Below are 22,523 nucleotides of genomic sequence, written 5' to 3'. Positions count from 1 at the left end.
TTAACACCGGACAAGGTTTGGACTCTGCAATTATGGAGTCATCAGAGCATTGGTGTGAATAAAAGAAAAAGATGGCTGTACCCTTTGAAGATACACAAAATGTACACCGCCAAAGTGTCATAAATATGACAGAAATGTAAACCGATCCTTGACTGTAGTACATTTCTTGGGGTGGCACATGGAAGTTGAAAAATATGTACAAAATTCATTACAAGACCGCATATTATTGTATATGTCCTTGAGGCTTGAATATGAACAGGTAAAATGTCCATGTACATTAGCAGTAGGGTGTGGAATCAATTCCACCTGTGGGCCCTGGGTGACCCAGTTTGACACTAGTCTGGAGAGGTTTGTGTGCCAGGACTGCTTTTTAATTCCAAAAATAAGTTGTATTCAAAGAAAAATGTATGTAACAAATTTTACTGGATAATTAATCACAAAAAAACAATTAAAATACAAGATTGCACAACACATGATTAAAAAAACGACATATAAAAATATATATGAATAAAATTATGTATATATATATGTGTGTGAGGGGAACGGGGTGTGCAGAATGAAAGATCATAATAGAGGATGCATTACATACATGTACTTCATAATTCAAACATATTGAATATAAACATAATTGAATATAAAAATTTAGCTGATTAAATGAATTCCAAGTACAATAAATGAATTGTTTCAATAGGGCCACTACGTGACAAAGAAGTATAGTACATATCAATAGGCCATAATGGACAAAGTAAAATGCAAAGTGCATACAATATGATGTAATATAGTTAGTAATATCAACTAGAAATATAAGATAACATAAAGTAAAACAAACAACACCTAATATAAGGCAATATATAATACATGTAGTGATCCCAGTTTATATAGAGAGTTAATGTAGCGATCCCATTTTATATAGAAACTGGCGTCTCTGATTGTTACACTCTACAGCAGTTTTTTTGCCCTATATATACAGTACTTACCTATTTTCCCTTCACTTCACTCCCTGACGAAGCGACAGCGAAACGCACGTTTGAGTGTTGTGAGGGGAACTGTGGTGTGCCTTTCCAGGGTCTGTATTTTGCCCTATTGTTGCTTATATCTAATAGCATCTGGCATGGCTGTTTCTATATAAATATGTTTGAATTTTGAAGTACATGTACGTAATGCATCCTCTATTATGATCGCCCATTCTGCACACCCCTCACATATATATATGTTGAATTTTATTCAAATATATTTTTATAGTTAGTTTTTTTAATCATGTGTTGTGCATCATGTATTTTAATTATGTTTTTTTGTAATTAATTGTCCAATAAAATGTTATGCTTTTTAATTCCAGTCTAGCCCTGTGGGTGTGTGTTCATGTGTCAATGTATATACAGTAGCTTGTGAAAATATTCTCCCCACTTGGCATTTTTCATGTTTTGCTACCTCACAACCTAGAAGTTCCCAGTTTTTTTGAGGGTTTGCATCAATTCATGTAAAGAACATGCTTACAACTGTGAACATTTATTTTTATTGTGAAGCAAACAACAAATAGGACAAAATAATTGACCACTTTAGTGTGCAAAACTGTTCACCCCTAAAGCAGGGGTGGGGAATCTTTTTTCTGCCAAGGGCCATTTGGATATTTAAACCATCCTTCGGGGGCCGTACAAACTCCGTCCACAAAGTACATCCTGACTATGGCACTGGGTTCAGGATGTAATCTTTCATTGCATGCCCTTCAGTGTTCAGTAGTGAACACTGCATGTGTGTGTGCCAACAGAGCAAGAAGAAATTAATGAGCTGGTGGCAATCAAAATACACCTCCCTGCCCAAGAATGCAGTCCCTGAGAATTTGCCCTGGGGCTTAATAAAAGGTCATCGAGGGCCGTAAATGGCCCTGGGGCCTGAGGTTCCCCACCCCTGCCCTAAAGTCAGTACTTTGTAGAGCCTTCTTTTGCATCAATTACAGCTGGGAGTTGTTTTGGATAATTCTCTATTATTCCACATCTTGCCACTGGGATTTTTGCCTATTACTCAAATCAAAACTGCTCCAGCTCCTTCAAGTTAGATGGCCTCCTCTGCTGAACAGCAATATTCAAGGCTGACCACAGATTCTCAATTGGATTAAGGTCTGGGTGACTCCAAAACATTAACATGATTCCCCTTAAACCACTCGAGTGCTGCTTTGGCAGTATGCTTTGGGTCATTGTCTTGTTGGAAGATGAACCTCGGTCCCAGTCTCAAAATTATTGGCAGACTGAAACAGGTTTTGCTCAAGAATGTTCCTGTATTTTGCACCATCCATCTTCCCCTCAACTCAGACCATTTTCCCTGTCCCTGCTGCCAAAAAACATTCCCACAGCATTATGCTGCCACCACCATGTTTCACTGTGGGGTTGGTGTTCTTGGGGTCATGAGCTGTGTTGGTTTGGCACCAGACATTTTGTTTATCTTGGCGGCCATAAAGTTCAATTTTGGTCTCATCTGACAACATCACCTTCCTCCATACATTTGGGGAGTCTCCCACATGTCTTTTGGCAAACTCAAAACGAGTCTTACAATTTTTGTGTGTAAATAAAGGCTTTTTTCTACCCACTCTTCCATAAATGCCACCTTTATGGCGTGTGTGGTTTATTGTGCTCATATGGACAGATACTTCAGTCTCTGCTTTGGAACTCTGCTGCTCCAGGTACCGTTGGACTCTGTGCTGCCTTTCTGAATAAAGAATTCCGGCACTCAAGTATAGAGTAGTAACTGTTTTATTGCAATCAAAGCAAATCCATGGATTTGCTTTGATTGCAATAAAAAAAGATACTACTTAATACGTGAGTGCCGGGATTCTTTGCCTTCCTATTTATACTTCCTCCACGAGCACCTCATCAGAACACGGAGTGCCGACCACTTCTTGCTTTTTGCCTCGCTGAGAAAGGCTCTCCTTGCCTGGGCTGAGAATTTTGATAAGCAGCCCTCACTTTGGCAGGTTTGTTGTGGAACCATATTCTTTCCATTTGGTGATAATGGATTTCATGGTGCTCATGAGGGATCATCAGAGATTGGGATTTTTTTTATAGCCCAACCCTGATTTCTACTTCTCGAAAACTTTGTCCTTGACTTGTTTGGAGAGCTCCTTAGTCTTCATGGCGCTGTTTGGTAAGTGGTGCCTCTTGCTTAATGGTGTTGTAGCCTTGGTGACATTTCGGAAAAGGTGTGTGTTTACTGACAAACCATGTGACACTTAGATTGCACACAGGGGGACTTCATTTCACTAAGCATGTGACTTATGAAGGTAATTGCTTGCATCAGAAATTTTTCGGGTCTTCATAGCAAAAGGGGTAAATAATTATACAAATGTCAATTTTTAGCTGTTTGATCTTATAAATTATAAACTTAGACTATTTAGTGCTGATGCATCGTACACAAATCGGATTTCAAAAATATTTAAACACAAGCTGTAATGTAACAAAATACATAAAAAGTCAAGGAGTGAATATTTTTGCAAACCAGAAGCAACTTAAAACTCCCGCTTGACTGCAAAAGACCTTCAAAAAGATTTAGCAGACTCTGGAGTTGTGGTACATTGCTCTACTGTTCAGAGACACCTGCACAAACATGGCCTTCATGGAAGAGTCATCAGAAGAAAATCTCTCCTGGGTCCTCACCATAAAATTCAGTGTCAGAAGTATGCAAAAGAGCATCTAAGCAAGTCTGATGCATTTTGGAAACTAGCCCTGTGGACCGATGAGGTTAAAATAGAACTTTTTGGCCACAATTATCAATGGTATGTGTGGAGAAAAAAGGACACAGAATTTCAGGAAAAGAACATCTCACCAACTATTAAGTATGGAGATGGATCATTCATTCTTTGGGGTTGTGTTGCAGCCATTGGCACTGGGAACATTTCACTGGCAGAGGGAAGAATGGATTCAATACATTTTCAACAAATTTTTGATGCAAAAATAACACCATCTGTATAAAAGCTGAAGTTGAAAAGAGGATGTCTTTTACAAATGGACAATGATCCTAAACCCACATCAAAATCCACAATAGACTACCTCAAAAGGTGCAATCTGAAGGTTTTACTATGGAGACAAAGTAAAATGCCAAGAAAGAAGAGAGGATTAAAAAGAATTAGAAGGAAAAGTGTCAAGAAGGAGACAGAACAGATGTGCAGTCAACAGAAAGAGGCAGGAGTCAGGAGTGAAGATCATAGCCTGCTAGCAACCTGGAGTTCAGCAGAGCTAGTGGTAGCATGAGAGCAATGCAAATAGACCAGCTCAGGTGAGGTCCAGTGGGTGAACACAAACCAGGCTGCTTAACTCCTATGGTAGTCTGCTAACACCTAGGCTGCACTCTAATGCTGCTTTTATATATTCAGACTGCAGCCATTAGACAACCGCTAATCAGGTACTTGCAACCTGATCAGAGGTCATTTAAAGTGAACTTGTCACCCCAAAAATCAAAGGTGAGCTAAGTCCACCGGCATCAGGGACTTATCTACAGCATTCTGGAATGCTGTAGATAAGCCCCCGATATATCCTGAAAGATGAGAAAAAGAGGTTAGATTATACACACCCAGGGGAGGTGCCGCTGTGGTCCGGTCTGATGGGTGTCGCGGTCCGGTCCGGCGCTTCCCATCCTCTTATGATGACGTCCTCTTCTTGTCTTCATGCTTCGGCTCCGGCGCAGCCATACTTTGTCTGCCCTGTTGAGGGCAGAGCAAAGTACTCCAGTGCTCAGGCGCTGAGCCTCTCTGACCTTTCCAGGTGCCTGCGCACTGCAGTACTTTGCTCTTCCCTCAACAGGGCAGACAAAGTACGCCTGCGCCGGAGCCGCAGCGTGAAGACAAGAAGAGGACGTTATCGTAAGAAGATGGGAGGCACCGGACCGCAACACCCGTCGGACCGGACAGCAGCGGCACCTCCACTGGGTGAGTATAATCTAACCTCTTTTTCTCATCTTTCAGGATACATCGGGGGCTTATCTACAGCATTACAGAATGCTGTAGATAAGCCCCTGATGCCAGTGGGCTTAGGCTGGTTTCACACTTGCGTTTTTATCTGCATGCGTTTTTTAAAAAAAACGCATGTGTGAAAAACGCATGTAAACGCGGTAAAACGCATGCGTTTTTTAGACGCATGCGTTTTTATAGAAAAACACAAGAAAACACAAGAAAAAACAAGAAAACCCTAACCCTAACCCTACCCCTAACCCTAACCCTAAACGTGACTGAAATACGTGGCACTGAAATACGTGCAACTGAAATACGTGGTACTTAAATACGTGGCACTTAAATACGTGGCACGTGGCACTTAAATACGTGGCACGTGGCACTTAAATACGTGGCACGTGGCACTTAAATACGTGGCACGTGGCACTTAAATATGTGGTACTTAAATACGTGGCACTTAAATACGTGGCACGTGGCACTTTAATACGTGGCACGTGGCACTTAAATATGTGGCACGTGGCACTTAAATACGTGGCACGTGGCATACGTGGCACTGAAATACGTGATACGTGGCACTTAAATACATGGCAATATGACTGTCAGAAAATGTTCATTAAACGGTTAGGGGTGAGGTTAGGGGTAGAGTTAGGGTTAGGGTTTGGATCCCTTTATCACCTTGATGGTGGTGGGTGGCTTTTCAGTGTGTTTTCTGGTTTTTTTCTATAAAAACGCATGCGTTTACATAAACAGCAATGCATTTTTTTGCCGCGAAAAAACGCATGCGTTTTTTCGCGGCAAAAAAACGCGCAAGAAAATACTGCAGGTAGCATTTTTGAAAATGAACGCATGCAGACAAAAAACGCATGCGTTTGAAAACGCGACCAAACGCATGTGCAAAAAAACGCATGCGTTTTCAATGTTAAATATAGGAAAAAAAACGCATGCGTTTTTTGTGCAAAAAACGCTGCAGACAAAAACGCAAGTGTGAAACCAGCCTTAGGCTACGTTCACATTTGCGGTCAGCGCCGCAGCGTCGGGCGCCGCAGCGGCGCCGCATGCGTCATGCGCCCCTATATTTAACATGGGGGCGCATGGACATGCGTTGTGCTGCGTTTTGCGCCGCATGGCCGCAAGCGTTGGACGCAAGAAACGCATCAAGTTGCATTTTTTTTGCCTCCAACTTTCGGCCAAAAACGACACATGTGGCGCAAAACGCAGCGTTTTAGCGTGCGTTTTGCCGCGTTTTTGTTTGCGTTGTGCGCTGCGGCGCCGACGCTGCGGCGCACAAAGCAAATGTGAACGTAGCCTTATCTCACCTTTGATTTTGGGGGTGACAGGTTCCCTTTAATGGCCTGTTTAGACTGGTTATGCCACTGGGCGTGACTCTTAATTAATTTGGCACATCTTACTCCAGGGCACTGCTGTTTAAATGGAAAATTTCACCCATTTTATTTGAGAATAATTAGAACCAGTAAGTGATACATATTCTGTGTGATCTATTTTTATTTTATGTGTGCAGATTTTTTTTTATTTTTATTTTTTTTACATAGTTATCGGGGTTGTCGACTTGCCTGAGCTTCTGTTAGCAGCATTTATAGATCAGTCTGATGGATCATAGACAATGGATAGGCTCTGATCCATCTAGACATGCTTTGTGATCTGTGCAGAGGTCATTGTGGAAAGAGAGTGAAGAGGAAAACTGTGGCCATGACCAATTGTGATTAGTGTGCTTTTGTGTTATCTATTATAGTGTGTTACCTCTCAAAGTCCTTTTACCTGTGATGATAATGGGATACCTATTGAAAATTAATTTCTACAAAACAGGAAGTGTCAACCTATTATTAGACTTAGTGGCCAGAGAGAAACTTGCAAGATTATAGTATGCAGACCAATGAATGTAAGTGCAGAAGTGCATATGAATGATTTTCCAGCATATAAGCACTAGTTTTTGTCCATTGTTATAAGAGACAGTGCTAGTTTTAATGGTAAATCACTCCTCCATACACCTGGAATGAACAAAGTTATCGCACAGAGCTGCGCACATGAGCTGCAACCTTCATGTGAACATAGCAGTGTTTATCTTATTCTATCTCTAATGTGATAAATTGTTGTTAGACAAGGGAGTGTTCAATGTTTGAGTCATTCAGGAACATAAAGTGCCATGTATTAAAGAAGTTTTCTATACTTATTGAAGACAAACTTGTAAGAAAGCATTTACGAAACCGATTGATTCCTGGAATTGCAGAGTGCTTGGAAATGTCACAGATTTTCTATTATAACTTGGGTCTTTGGATGTATGCGGCTCTGAGCCTCTTTGCTCTGGCTGAGTGTGGAAATGTCCTTGTAATTGCCCAGGATGCTGAGATCTGGATGGACATGCAAAGTATGGTAGAGAAGATACATCAGAAAGGACACAAAGTAGTGTTGGTCATACCCAAGAACAGCGTGATCAAGGACTCCTCCCAAGGGTTCAGCGTGAAAATGTATGCCGTTCCATTTTTGGAACCTGGACTAAATATATATATGGAACATGCATTCGATCAGCCACTGATGGGCACCTTGTTGAGTGCAATAAGTACAGAATCCAGAAGGATGATTTACACAGCATCCGTCCTTTCCCTTACATGTTTGCATCTACTAGATGATCAAGTTTTGATCCATTTCTTGCAAAGAAACACTTTTGACATTGCCATCATGGATCCATTCTTTCCTTGTGGTCCCATCCTTGCAGAACAACTCCATCTGCGATCTATTTATTTTTTACCAAAGTTACCTTGTGATTGGGGCAGCAGGGCCATGAGGTGTCCAGATACGAATGACCTAAATCACGTACATGGGTTTATGGAGCGTATCAAGAGCCAGCTTCTTCATTCAATTGAACATATAACCTGTGAACAAATTAAAAAACAATTTACAAATCTTGCCTCAAAATTCTTACATAAAGAAGTTAAGTTACTTGAGCTCTTTAGCCAGGCGGAGATCTTTTTCTATAAATATGATCATGTTCTGGAGCTTCCTAAACCATTTATGCCAAACATGGTGTTTATTGGAGGACATAGCTGTGGTCGAAAACAGAAATTAGACAAGGTGAGTAGCTTTTCAAAACAATTAATACATTTTTTTTTAACTTTACTAGGGCTTACTTTCTGGAATAAATATCTATTTTCCAATGTATACATGTATGCGTATCTAGGATGGAACTTTGTTTTTTTTTTTCATTTATGTTTTTATCAGTCTTTTTAGTGGGATTTTAAATATTTCGATATGAGAAGGCACAAAATTAGTATTTTTTTTTTTAAATAGTTGTTCTGCATATGTCATTTTGGCACTTTGAAAATATCTGCATCAGATAGTTTACCAGGTTTAAATCGTTGTTACCATCAAGGATATTTATGGTATATATCCGTGATGTGTATTAAGAGGCCAAAGCTCTCTTAGGGCTGTCCCACACGTCCAGATAATTCCGGTACCGGAAAAAATCGGTACCGGAGTTATCCGTGTCCGTGTGCCCGTGAGCTCACGTAGGCCATACGTGCGGCACACGTGTGCCGCAGGTGTGCCGAGTGGGTACCACACGGAGCGTGTGGTACCCACGCGTGTGGTACACTGCATCGTGCTGAAGCCGCCATTCATATCTTCTCTGCAGCAGCGTTTGCTGCATAGAAGATATGAATAATAGTGTTTAAAATAAAGATCTATGTGTCCGCCGCCCTCCCACCCCCTGTGCGCCCCCCCGCTGTTCTGAAAATACTCACCCGCTCCATCGTTGGCTGTCGCTGCTTCCTGGTCTGGCCCCATCTTCTCCTGTATGCGGTCACGTGGGGCCGCTCATTTACAGTCATGAATAGGCGGCTCCACCTCCCATAGGGGCGGAGCCGACTATTCATGATTGTAAATGAGCGGCCCCACGTGACCGCATACAGTAGAAGGCGCGGGGCAGAGAGGAAGGAGTGACAGCCAACGTGGGAGCGGGTGAGTATTTTCTGAACAGCGGGGGGGCGCACAGGTTCGGACACATAGATCTTTATTTTAAACACTATTATTCATATTTTCTCTGCAGCAAACACTGCTGCAGGGAACATATGAATCGCGGCTTCAGCACCAGTGGGGGGGACAGCGCTTACTGTAGCGCTGTCCCCTGCACGGCACACGGACTGCAAACGGAGACCGTCCGTTTGTGGTCCGTGTTTTACATGGACCCATTGACTTGAATGGGTCCGTGTAATACGTGCGCTCCCACGAACACTGACATGTCTCCGTGTTTGGCACACGGAGACACGGTCCGCAAAAAATCTATGACATCTGCACAGATGCATTGATTTTTATGGGTCTACGTGTGTCAGTGTCTCCGGTACGTGAGGAAACTGTCACCTCACGTACTGGAGACACTGACGTGTGAAACCGGCCTTAGAATGGTGATCTATTGCTCGTTGGCAAGAATGAGGTAGCTGCACATGCGTGGCTCTTTCTATTCACTGAAAAGAGCTCTGAATATTGCCAGGTGTGCTATCTCTCAATTTGCAAAGCTTCCTTAGCTATCAATGGAGAAAACTACAATTGAATGGCCATGTCTCCATTCTTGAAAGCTCACAAGTCCACCTTCTCGAGATAGATGCAGTTCTCACCACTGGGACTCGCATCTCTTGGATATTTATGTTGTATCCTGTTATTATGCCTTAATTGCCCAGATGGAACAACACCTTTAAGTTAAGAAACTGTTGGCAAGTCCCTCAAAAGCTGTCATTTTAACTCTTCCGTATAGGAAAAGACTGACATGTTGGATTTTAAGATGCCTGATTCTTTGTTCACTCAGATAATAGCCTTCTGCCAGAAGCACCTGGCAGTTGCTTATCTCAATATATGCTTATGGGGATGTCCTGCAAGATACTCATCAGCCAACCTACTGATGTGTATGGCACCTTTATTTGTACCTATTTGTGTATTGTATATTTCTGCCTCCACTATTCTGCATGTTTACTACATCCAAGCTAAAATCTTTCAGTGGCAGATAGTATAATGTCTATGGCAAGTGCCATCATCATATAACATTGGTGCAACCTTTACGAGCTGCACAGGGGCTCAACAGGTAAGGGGGTCACATACATCTCCAAAGCACCTGGATTTGTGCATAGTGATGAGCAAAGGTCCCATATACTGGGGCCGTGTTCTTTCATTTTCACCCTGCTCTAAGGTCATGTTATCTCAGCATTTCATGTTAATTAGTTGCAGTACATATCAGAGCCAAAAATTGAGAAACCTACTAATTTATTAAGAAACAAAGGTCAAATTGTATGTTCTGAAAAACACACAGAGATCACTACTGACCAGTTTAGGCTTGCTATTCAAGCTGTGTTAGGGTGAAGATAATTTCTTTCAATCCTGGCTGTGCTGTGGACCCAATCATGAATACTTTATCACTCTATGGCAGTGTCATTAGAAGTCTTCTACTTGTCATTATGTTTAGATTTACTGAAAGTGGCAAATTGCTCGTGATCCCCCAGGATGGAAGCCACTGGCTTAGTATGCGCTCTGTAGTGGAGAAGTTATCTGAAAAGGGTCATCAAATAGTTATAATTGTGCCAGAAGTGAACTTTCATCTGAAGAACATAGACAACTACACAGTGAGAACATGGCATGTATCATACACCAAAGAATTTATGGAGTCATTCGTAAAGGACTACACCAATGATGTATTTGAGCGGAAACCATTTTTACAGAAAATGGATCTTATGTATCGCAGAGTAATCAATAGCACCAAACTTATTGTTGCTGCCTGTGAGAACTTGCTCAGGAATGAAACTCTTATCAATTATTTGAAAGTAAGCAATTTTGATGCTGTGTTGAGTGATCCTGTTTTCCCATGTGGAGAAATTATTGCTGAATATTTATCTATTCCTTCCATATTTTTTATGCGTGCAGCTCTATTTTCAGTGGAACAAGCAGCCGCTCAGTCTCCAAGTCCACCTTCCTATGTTCCCAGGTTCTTCACCACCTATACTGACCATATGACCTTCAACCAGAGAGTTATAAACTTCCTACTGACCTCAATTGAATCTACAGCATATAATCTATTTTATTCAGCATTTGTTCCTATCGCTTCTAATTTTTTGCATAGGGATATCACAGTTTTGGACCTTTTCAGTCATGCTTCCATCATACTTTTCAGAACTGATTTTGTCCTTGATTTTCCAAGACCTGTTATGCCAAATATGGTTTTTATTGGAGGCATCAACTGTGCCAACAAGAAACCTCTTAACCAGGTAGAAACAAAGTTCTTTCTGTTTTATCTTTGCAATGTGATAATAGTATGTGAGGTTATTGTTTGTATATTTACAAAGAGACTGTAACTAAGCCAGTTTTTTTCAGTTGTAATTTAGGGGGGAAAAAAACCTACAATACAATTTTAGTATATGTATTGAATTTTTTTTATACTAATAAAGGACTAATAGAACTAATATGTGTAGCTGTAATTTAAATTTGAGATCACATAATTATCACCCATTTATCTATAAATCTGTTTTATTACAGTTACATAATAGTGTATTGTGTTTTACCAGCAACATTTTATGACATACAATTTGTGTTTTGATGGAAGACATGACTGTAATTGAGATTTGACCTTTATATAGACTTTTGAAAATATTGGTTTCATTCAACCATAAATATAAGTTATAGTAATTAAAATGGAACTAAGGCTTGGGAAAATTTTTGATTCTCTTAAATTCCTTGTACTGATGGGGTCCGGATCCTGACAAGACTGCTCAGAAATGTGCAGTTTAGCAGACACAAGCGCACCGCTCTGAATGCCTGCGCCGAGCGGAGTACAAATTCAATAAAAATGCTGTTGTCTATTTCTCGTTAATCTGTACTGTGCCCTGCATGTGCTCAGGCAGGAACTCTGCACTTCTACCTCCTGAGCTGTGGGCTTTTTAGCATTTTTTTGTACAATCAATGGGGGTCTCAGGACCCTCCCCGATATACATGGAATTTAAGTGACTGCAAAATATAAAAATGTTAGCCAAATTTTAACTAGACTTTAATGGAATACTTTAAAGGAGATCTGACAGTAAATTGTTTAGTGCTACTTAAGGGCAGCATATAACTATAACAGGTCCATTGGACTATTATTCCGAATAGTTGATATGTAGGGGAATTTGCATCAGAAAATTAGTGCCTGAGATATTTAACCTGTTTTTAGGTCAGTTTTTGTGACTGATTCTAAATCTGTCTTTATTTTTCTTCCATCAGTTCTAGTTAATCAGATGTGATATACCCTACGTATTTGCATACGACTGATCTAACATTAGGACTAATGATGAGCGAATATACTCGTTACTCGAGATTTCTCGAGCACGCCCGGGTGACCTCCGAGTATTTTTTAGTGCTCGGAGATTTAGTTTTTATTGCCGCAGCTGAATGATTTGCATCTGTTAGCCACCATAAGTACATGTGGGGATTCCCTAGCAACCAGGCAACCCCCACATGTACTTACGCTGGCTAACAAATGTAAATCATTCAGCTGCGGCAATAAAAACTAAATCTCCGAGCACTAAAAAATACTCAGAGGTCACCCGAGCGTGCTCGGGAAATCTCGATTAACGAGTATATTCGCTCATCACTAATTAGGACTCATGTCTACAAAATGTGATTTATTTTTTTTTGCCTTCATGGTTATTAAAACAAATTCATACATGTAGAATCTTTTATTTATGAATAATTTACATCACAGAATAAGCATAAAAAGTTGTCATTGATACATGGCTCATTTCCAAAGGTACCTCACAAAAGCGGTGCTTTAAAGATTTCTTGCAGTGAGTTGCACCAGGGCAATCACTTTGAATAGACCAGCAGTAATTCGCCATCATGTTGGTATTACAGATCTTAAGTATCTTTCTTCTGTAGTTCTTAAATCTTGGTGGAATAATTTACGCTGATTTTCACTTAGGTCATTAAGGTTTTCTGGGATACGATCCAAGTGGCTGTGGAGATAATGCACCTTGATACTCATTGTATGGCTAAAGGTACCTTCACCCGAAACGACTTTGTAACGATATCGCTAGCGATCCGTGACGTTGCAGCGTCCTGGCTAGCGATATCGTTTAGTTTGACACGCAGCAGCGATCAGGATCCTGCTGCGATGTCGCTGGTCGCTGAATAAAGTTCAGAACTTTATTTGGTCGTCCGATCGGCGTGTATCGTTGTGTTTGACAGCAAAAGCAACGATACCAGCGATGTTTTACACTGGTAACCAGGGTAAACATCGGGTTACTAAGCGCAGGGCCGCGCTTAGTAACCCGATGTTTACCCTGGTTACCAGTGTAAAATGTAAAAAAAACAAACAGTACATACTTACATTCGCATCCCCCGCCGTCTGCTTCCCACACTGACTGAGCGCCGCAAAGTGAAAGTGAAAGCACAGCACAGCGGTGACGTCACCGCTGTGCCCTGCTACTGCCGGTGCTCAGTCAGTCAGTCAGTGCAGGAAGCGGACGCCGGGGGCACTAGGCATTAGGATTATGTACAAAATTATAATGGCCTTTGTCAAAGGTTATCTTTTTTTTTTTTTATTACAATTATTTTATTAATGAGTAACTTAAAAATTACACTTTGGAGGCACTTTGAAGAACATATCTCCTGAATACATAAAATCTCCCAGGCTATTAAGATGTTGAGTTGTCCTTTTCTGTGATATAGTTACACATATTCACCCATCCCCTGTAGACTGAGAGCCCTTGCGGGCAGGGTCCTCTCTCCTCCTGTACTTGTGTGTACCTTGTTTTTTGCTCATGTTTATTGTACTTGTCTATATTTGCCCCTTTTCACATGTAAAGCACCATGGAATAAATGGCGCTATAAAATGTATAATAATACTGTTAGCTTTCTCCTGGTTCTTTATTTGGGAAGTCACGCAATCAGCATAATACAGCAGCTATCACCCAATTTTCCTAGAATCGTAGATGGCAAATCTGCTTAGTTTTGCTGAATTTTGCTTGACTGTGACCCCCTCCCCATGTGCAATCCTGACCAATTCCAATAGTGATGATTAACTCTGTTCTTTGAGATAAGAAATTAAATAACCTTTACCCGAAGGTTCATGTGAGTCCATGACAAATATTACTTGACACAAAATTAACTTTTTTTCCTCAAACTCACAATGAGATTGCACTTTTTTTTTCTGTGTCATTGTATCACACTGCTGATAGAAGAACCTTCCCTCTAGATAATGACGACCTTCCAGATTTACAGGATGGAAAAATCCATCTTGATCAATTTATGTTACAAGTCAGCAATCATAACATAGTTCTCCAAGGTTTATAGATATTGCTTTAAAGGGAATCTGTCAGCAGGATTTCACCCCCAAACTATTTACATGTGCATGTACAGTGGCATGTAAAAGTTTGGGCACCTCTGGTCAAAATTACTGTTACTGTGAACAGTTAAGCAAGTTGAAGATGAAATGATCTCTAAAAGACCTAACTTTAAAGATTACACATTATATATATATATATACACTCACCGGCCACTTTATTAGGTACACCATGCTAGTAACGGGTTGGACCCCCTTTTGCCTTCAGAACTGCCTCAATTCTTCGTGGCATAGATTCAACAAGGTGCTGGAAGCATTCCTCAGAGATTTTGGTCCATATTGACATGATGGCATCACACAGTTGCCGCAGATTTGTCGGCTGCACATCCCTGATGCGAATCTCCCGTTCCACCACATCCCAAAGATTTCATGTTGTTTACGCCAAATTCTGACCCTACCATCCGAATGTCGCAGCAGAAATCGAGACTCATCAGACCAAGCAACGTTTTTCCAATCTTCTACTGTCCAATTTCGATGAGCTTGTGCAAATTGTAGCCTCAGTTTCCTGTTCTTAGCTGAAAGGAGTGGTACCCGGTGTGGTCTTCTGCTGCTGTAGCCCATCTGCCTCAAAGTTCGATGCACTGTGCGTTCAGAGATGCTCTTAGGCCTACCTTGGTTGTAACGGGTGGCGATTTGAGTCACTGTTGCCTTTCTATCAGCTCGAACCAGTCTGCCCATTCTCCTCTGACCTCTGGCATCAACAAGGCATTTCCGCCCACAGAACTGCCGCTCACTGGATTTTTTTTCTTTTTCGGACCATTCTCTGTAAACCCTAGAGATGGTTGTGCGTGAAAATCCCAGTAGATCAGCAGTTTCTGAAATACTCAGACCAGCCCTTCTGGCACCAACAACCATGCCACGTTCAAAGGCACTCAAATCACCTTTCTTCCCCATACTGATGCTCGGTTTGAACTGCAGGAGATTGTCTTGACCATGTCTACATGCCTAAATGCACTGAGTTGCCGCCATGTGATTGGCTGATTAGAAATTAAGTGTTAACAAGAAGTTGGACAGGTGTACCTAATAAAGTGGCCAGTGAGTGTATATATATATATATGGTTCAAAATCGGAACAGAATCTTATATTACCAAACTGTAGTGCAGCGTCTTCCCAACCACTGTTGAAATGGTCTTTGGTAATAGATGAAAAAAGGAAAGACAGCACAAAAAAAAAAAAAAAAAAAATTGAAAAAAAAAAGGGGCTTTAATGCCTGAACGGCGTGGCGATGTTTCGGATATCTTTATCCTTTTTCAAGCCTATATATATATATACTTTATATATATATATAAAGTATATATATATATATATAGGCTTGAAAAAGGATAATAAATAAATAATAAGGATAATAAAGTGGCCAGTGAGTGTATATATATACTAGATGGCGGCCCGATTCTAACGTATCGGGTATTCTAGCATATGTATGTATGTATGTATATAGCAGCCACATAGTATATAGCACAGGCCATATAGTATATAGGAGCCATGTAGTATATAGCAGACACGCAGTCTATAACACAGCCACGTACTATATAACACAGCCCACGCAGTATATAACACAGGCCACGCAGTACATAACACAGGCCACGCAGTATATAATACAGGCCACGCAGTACATAACAGTGGCCACGCAGTATATAACACAGCCCATGCAGTATATAACACAGCCCACGCAGTATATAACACTGCCCACGTAGTATATAACACTGCCCACGCAGTATATAACACAGCTCATGCAGTATATAACACAGCCCATGCAGTATATAACACAGCCCACGTAGTATATAGCAGTGTGGGCACCATATCCCTGTTAAAAAAAATTATTAAAATAAAAAATAGTTATATACTCACTCTCCGGTGTCCAGCGAAGCTGTTCCCATGCGCACGCTGCTAAGTCTTGTGGGTAATTTCGCAATGCATCTCAGGGAACAGAAGCTGGCCGCAGCCGCGCGCGCATCAGAAGGTGAGAATAGCAGGTTTTTTGTTTTTTTATTATTTTTAACATTACATTTTTTTACTATTGATGCTGCATAGGCAGCATCAATAGTAATAAGTGGGTCACACAGTGTTAATAGCAGCGTTAACGGAGTGCGTTACCCGCGGCATAACACGGTCTGTTAACGCTGTCATTAACCCTGTGTCAGCACTGACTGGAGGGGAGTATGGAGCGGGCGATGGGCACTGACTGGACAGAAGAAGGGAGGGACTAATTCTCGGCCGGACTGTGCCCGTCGCTTCAACTATCTCTTGAAGCTCATCAAGAGAATGCCAAGAGTGTGCAAAGCAGTCATCAAAGCAAAAGATGGCTACTTTGAAGAACCTAGAATATAAGTGTGAATGTACAATTTTCATAGTCATGAAAATACATAAAATCTTTAAATGAGAAGGCGTGTCCAAACTTTTGGTCTGTACTGTATATGTATATATATACATATATATATATATATATATATATATATATATCACGAGCAGAAAGAAAGTGGCAGCACTCACCGATCTTCTAAAACAGGTAAGCCTTTATTCCAATAAAATCTTCACGGCTCGGGGGTGTACATACATCAGAGTGCATAGGTCCAAACGACGGCCATTTTGCGCCGATCTGGCACTTCTACGTGTCAGTATAGGTCTTTTGGACCTATACACTCTTATGTATGTACACTCTGCTCGTGAGACGTACTTGTGTGTTTCTTTGGCTTAGCACCCAAGATCAAGTGGCCAGGCTAATATTTTCTTTATTGATAGATCGGGCGATTCTGAATGCGGCGATACCAAATATGTGTAGGTTTGATTTTATTTTTGTTTTATTTTGAATGGGGTGAAAGGGGGGTGATTTGAACTTTTATATTTTTTTAATTTTTTTTAGATTTTTAAAAACATTTTTTTTACTTGCAACCTGCAGTGATCCTCAGTCTACTGAACCGCCACATGACCAGCTCTACCCTCTCCTAGTGTATCCTCACCCATCCCCTGTAGACTGTGAGCCCTCGCGGGCAGGGTCCTCTCTCCTTTTGTACTTATGTGTCCCTTGTATTGCTCATGTTTATTGTGCTTGTCTTTGTATGACTTTTTTCCCATATAAAGCGCCATGGAATAAATTGCGCTATAAAAATGAATAATAATAATAATACTTTTGGCATGCTATATTAGTCTCCATAGGAGACTAGAAGCTGTGCCATAGCGCGATCGACTCGGTCAGATCGCCTCTATGTAGTAGAATTGCTGACTTGTTATGAGCGCCGACCACTGGCACTGACAACCATAGAGGTCTCCAGGAGCTGACATGTCCCGGGAAAGATGTGGGCTCACCGCCAGAGCCCACATCAAAGGGAGGGATACCAACATCGGCGTACTATTATGCCCGATGTCGGTAAGGGGTTAAGTGCCTCTTCACAGCCTAATAGACTACTGAGTTTGGAAGCTGTATCAGCAAATTCCTTCAAGGATAACCACACAATTGGACATTACAACCTATTGTTCCTTTACTTTATAACACCTAAGAGAGAAACAAAATTAGGAAAAACCCTGCTGTAAGTAATTAAAATGTAATAGTACATATAAATAACATGGGTACTTAGTAAACACTGATTTTCATTTTAAAAAAGCGTAAAAACCATTCTACCACAACAAGGTGTACCGGTCCCATACTGTCTCTAATATTAAAAACTTGCCATGTGAATAAGGGCAGAGCTGGATCGGAGCCCGACTGTGGACACCCAGCATTGGGAAGCTATATAAATGCAATGCCCAGCTCAAAAAGAGGGAGACCATGCCCTTGTGTGCACTGAGAACAAGATCCAAAAGCAAAACCAAAAAAAATGAGCCAGAGTATAAGTTGGTATGCATGCAACATAAGACCGTGTTTACACTGGCCATTGAACAGAGAACACTTAAGACAGAAACAAAATGAGCAAAAACCCTGCTGTAAGTACATAAAAAGTAATAGTACATATACATCACATAGGTTGCTTAGTAAACACTGATTTTGATTTAAAAAAAGTGTAAACGCCATACCACCGCAACAAGGTGTACACAAATCGGTAAATGACCTCAGTGTGAATAAGGCCAGAGCAGGACTGGAGCCCAAGTGTGGACACCCAGCCATGGGATAGTATATAAATGCAATGCCCAGCTTATTGCTTTTCTTTTATTGCTTTCCTCTTCTTCTGTTGAGCACTGTTTCCCTTTAGTTGCATGTTCTATCAGCAATGTGTTACCATTGCACTTCCTAGGGGGTGGGATTTTATTGTTGGATTTCATACAGATAAGACAAAAGTGCTGCATGGTAAATAGCATACTGTATAAGGCTAGGTTCACATTGCGTTAGTGGGTGATCGCTAATGGACAGCGTTGCACGGCGAAAATGTCGCAATTAACGCCGTGCAACGGGTCCGTTAGCGCACCCATTGACAGCAATGTAAATTTCGCCTGCAGCGCATCACTAGCGCGTGCCTTTTTCGGCTCGTGCTAGTGATGTGCCGTTCTTCTGTGACGCGCCTCGGACGCTGCTTGCAGCGTCCGCGGCGCGCCCGAGGTCCATTCCCCGCTCTCGCAGATCGGGGATCTGCGAGAGCGGGGACGTTAACGCGACCCCTGAACGCGGCCCCTAAATAAACATTGCGTTAGCGCAATCCGCTAGCGCTAGCGCTAAACGGATTGCCCTAACACAATGTGAACCTAGCCTTACATGGGGTGTTCTCCTAAATCTGTGTGCCACCATATAGCCACTTGCACAAGGCTCTTCTGGGATTTACTATTGAGTTTATCTTATAAAAAGTTTACAGGTTTGTGTACATTGTTTGATGACTGTTTTCTGTGGGCCATAAAGGGAATCTGTCACGTCAGATAATGGTATTAACCTCCATATATTGGGTTAAAATGCAGGACAATTGCGTTAGGAAAGTGCCCAGCTGAAGTACTGAAAGTCCGGCTCCAGGGAGACAATTAATTTGATTCCTCCCGGGGGCCGCCGGCTTTCAGTCATACAGGCGGGGCAGCAAGGCTGCAGTCAGTGCTCACAGCAGTGTGAGTGATCGCTGTAAGCACGCCCTAGAGCTTCATAGTCAGTGCTGGGTCTTGTGAACAGCCGCCGTTCACAGTGCTGCTAGCATTGGCTATACTCAGCTCTGGCCACACCTTTATGACTGAAAGCAGGCAGCTCCCCGGACGAATAAAGTTAATTTACTCATCAGGTGCTGCACTATGAATATGGCAGCCAGAACCTTTCTAACACTATTAACTTGCAGAGTAATCCTATATCTGTAGGGTCCCTGTAATGGAGAAATCCTGCAGTTAGTTTTAAATAACCAAAAAAAGTTTGTTTGAAAAAAGCAAACTGCACTTAACTCACCCTTGTCGAGTCTGATGTTGATTCGCCTGCTTCTGAAGTCTATTATTGTCTGTAGTGCTAATGTCGCGTCAGTAGCGCTGCAGCCAATCATTGACCTCAGCGGCTCTGAGTTGCTCATACCAACAACTTGGGCAGATCCACTGAGCTCACGGATTGGCTGCAGTGCTGTTGATGTGATATCAGCACTGCAGACAATAACAGGCAGCAGTGGACACTTAGTAGTGTAAAAGTGGATTTTGTCTTTCTAACAAACTGCAGCTGGGTAACAGGGGTTTGCGGAAAGGGGAAAGTCTCTTTTTAATATTGGTCAGGTGAGAACGGTCTTACTATAACATTAGCTGAAAAGGAAGTGTTTGCAATATAAAAAAGACGAGGACCATAATTCAATTCAGTTCTTGTCCTAGGTGGAGTTAGTTTTTGTTACATGTTTTCTGTATTGCCCGCAGCTACAGAATTACTTCACTTCTGGAATGTTTTAGCAGTAACGCTGCCAAAATCCACTTTCTTTGGAATTTTCAACATTCTCCCCTCCTAGCAGGAACACGTCAACCTTCACATTTTACCGATCTGTCATCACTGAAAACAAACAGTGATACAAAATGTTAAGCCATCTCGCTGCAAGTCCACCACGCCTTTCCTGGGAGATTTCTGTGAGCTTTGTGCTAGAGACTGCAAGTATGAGTGGCCAGTTTTGTCAGCCCTTAGCTGCATTTTTTATGTTTTTCCTGATTACTTTCAGTTTGTCAGAATGTGGGAGACTACTCGTGATGACTCAAGAAGGAAGCCACTGGCTCAGCATGCAAGGTTTGGTAGACAGCTTATCCAAAAGAGATCACCAAATTGTTGTGATCACTCCAGAAACTAATCTGATTAATAAATACTTGGGTTATGCAGCTCAAACTTACCACGTGCCTCTCAGTAAAGAAAATATAGAAGAACTTTTTATGAAAGTGAGTCAAGAAGTGTTTGACCATAAGACTATTCCTCAGAAGATACAGCTAGTCTACAAAATACTGACAGATGCAACAAGTCGGCTTCTAACATCCTGCAAGACTGTTCTTCAGAATAAAACACTCATCGAATATTTGGAAAAAGGCAAGTTTGATGCCATGCTGAGTGACCCTGTGTTTCCATGCGGTGAGATTATTGCTGAATTTCTTTCTATCCCTTCTGTGTTCTTCATGAATGGCGCTCCTTTTGGGATAGAAGAAAATGCCGCTCAGTCTCCTGCCCCACCATCCTATGTGCCCAAATTATTTACCACCTATACGGACCACATGACCTTCATCCAGAGACTGCAGAATATTTTTGTAAGATTTTTGGACTGTGCAATATTTGATATATTGTACTCTCCTTATGCCGAACTGGCCACAGAGTTTTTAAAGCGAGATGTCGGAGCTTTGGACCTTTACAAGAGAGCTTCAGTTTGGCTTCTTAAAAAGGATTTTGTATTTGAGTTTCCCAAGCCTGTTATGCCCAATATGGTTTTTATAGGAGGCATTAACTGTGCCAACAAGAAACTGCTAAACCAGGTAAAATATCTAGTTGTTTAATTGTGGCCAACATTTCCACACAATAAGTATATACTCGTCTGATAGATAACTTCTGCTAAAGCCAGTTGCTTTGCAGATTTATCTCTTATTTCTGGTTTTTGAAAATATGTTAAATGGACACATATAATAGGATTATATGCAGATTTCTTCTAGGCTTATTGCCATGTCAACTTCCTTTTACACCTATCTACTGGCGGCACTTGATGACTGCCAACAAGCGACTTGTTTGCTTATACAGGCAGAGCAAGCTAGGCTGATATTGTTCTTGAGAACCTACATAAATGTGTGCAGCCAAAGGGAGTATAAATATAAATTTATTGAAATAAATATAAAAGACAGATGTTTAAAATAGGGGGAACACTATTCAAACTCAGCAGGAGGGGACAAATAATAACATTGGGTACAATAAATATGGAAATGAAAAAAACGATTCAGAATAGTGATGGATAAATAAATGAAAAAAGGGTGAAGATGACAGTTGACCAATATGGCAAAATTAATTATTTGGTATCAGGACTGAAAAGACAGTCGTGCAGCAAAATAAATAAGAAAATAAAACTGATGTCAGTATGTAAAGTGCATGTGCAATATGAATAAAAAAGTAAGACTCAAAAGGCATCTTTACAGATGTGTTCCTCCTGCTAGAATGGCGCCAGCCCCAACACGCATTTCAGCATGAGCCTTCATCATGGGGTGGCATCAGACCAGTGGAGGGTGTCATTTAAACTCCCCATAGCTAGTAAAAAATGGCCTGTCAACAGTCGTCACCACTGATAGCCATGTCATGTGAGGGCAACTCTGGACCCATCAATGACAAAAGCAGGGGGCTGAAATGCGAACCGAACCACATCTGAGAACAGACGCGACAGGAAATATACCAGCTCGACAGAGACCAGCGCATGCACACCAGCAGGAGACAGACATTAAAGATAAATGGTTCAGAGAGGAAAGGACTGAAAAGGTAGAGACTGAATGAAACCAGGGTGTGTACATGGAAGGATCATTGGACAAGCAATTTGTTCTCTATGAGAAATCCGCTGCTAGGTATCTCTGGCAGCGACTTATCTCTTAGAGGACAAAAGGATTGGCAGTCCAAAATTAGACATTCCGAAGCTGTCTGTTCCCATACATCATCTAATCGGAGACAGTTGGGTGGTCCCCACACAATAGATTGTTGACGGGTTCCACCGATGTTAGTGTATAGGGGCCTTCAGAGACAGACACCTCTGGCTGTAGGTTATCTTCAGAGAGAACAAAAGAATCAAGCATTTCAATACAAAATCCTGATTTTTTTTCGTTCCCCCGACATCATCTCTATGGGGAGAT

General features: G+C 41.4%; 1 protein-coding gene across 6 annotated transcripts in view; it reads left to right on the top strand.

The window, feature by feature from the left end:
* Positions 1 to 22,523, top strand: part of LOC143784284 (UDP-glucuronosyltransferase 1A1-like) — a 192,447-nt gene that overhangs the window by 158,995 nt on the left and 10,929 nt on the right. The window contains exon 1 of one of the 6 annotated variants that reach the window (XM_077272372.1): positions 10,260 to 11,193. The exons of 4 other annotated variants lie outside the window; for them this stretch is intronic. In XM_077272372.1, the coding sequence (XP_077128487.1) occupies positions 10,336 to 11,193 (858 nt within the window). In that variant the 5' untranslated portion in view covers positions 10,260 to 10,335. Of the gene's footprint in view, positions 1 to 10,259; positions 11,194 to 20,251; positions 21,177 to 22,523 lie in introns of those variants that run through there. One more of the 6 variants, XM_077272367.1, reaches the window with a different exon arrangement.

Source organism: Ranitomeya variabilis, chromosome 7 (assembly GCF_051348905.1).
Source record: "Ranitomeya variabilis isolate aRanVar5 chromosome 7, aRanVar5.hap1, whole genome shotgun sequence".
In the NCBI taxonomy this organism is placed as follows: domain Eukaryota; kingdom Metazoa; phylum Chordata; class Amphibia; order Anura; family Dendrobatidae; genus Ranitomeya; species Ranitomeya variabilis.
The sequence above is the reverse complement of the archived record's forward strand: the minus strand, read 5'-3'. Positions and strand labels throughout refer to the sequence as shown.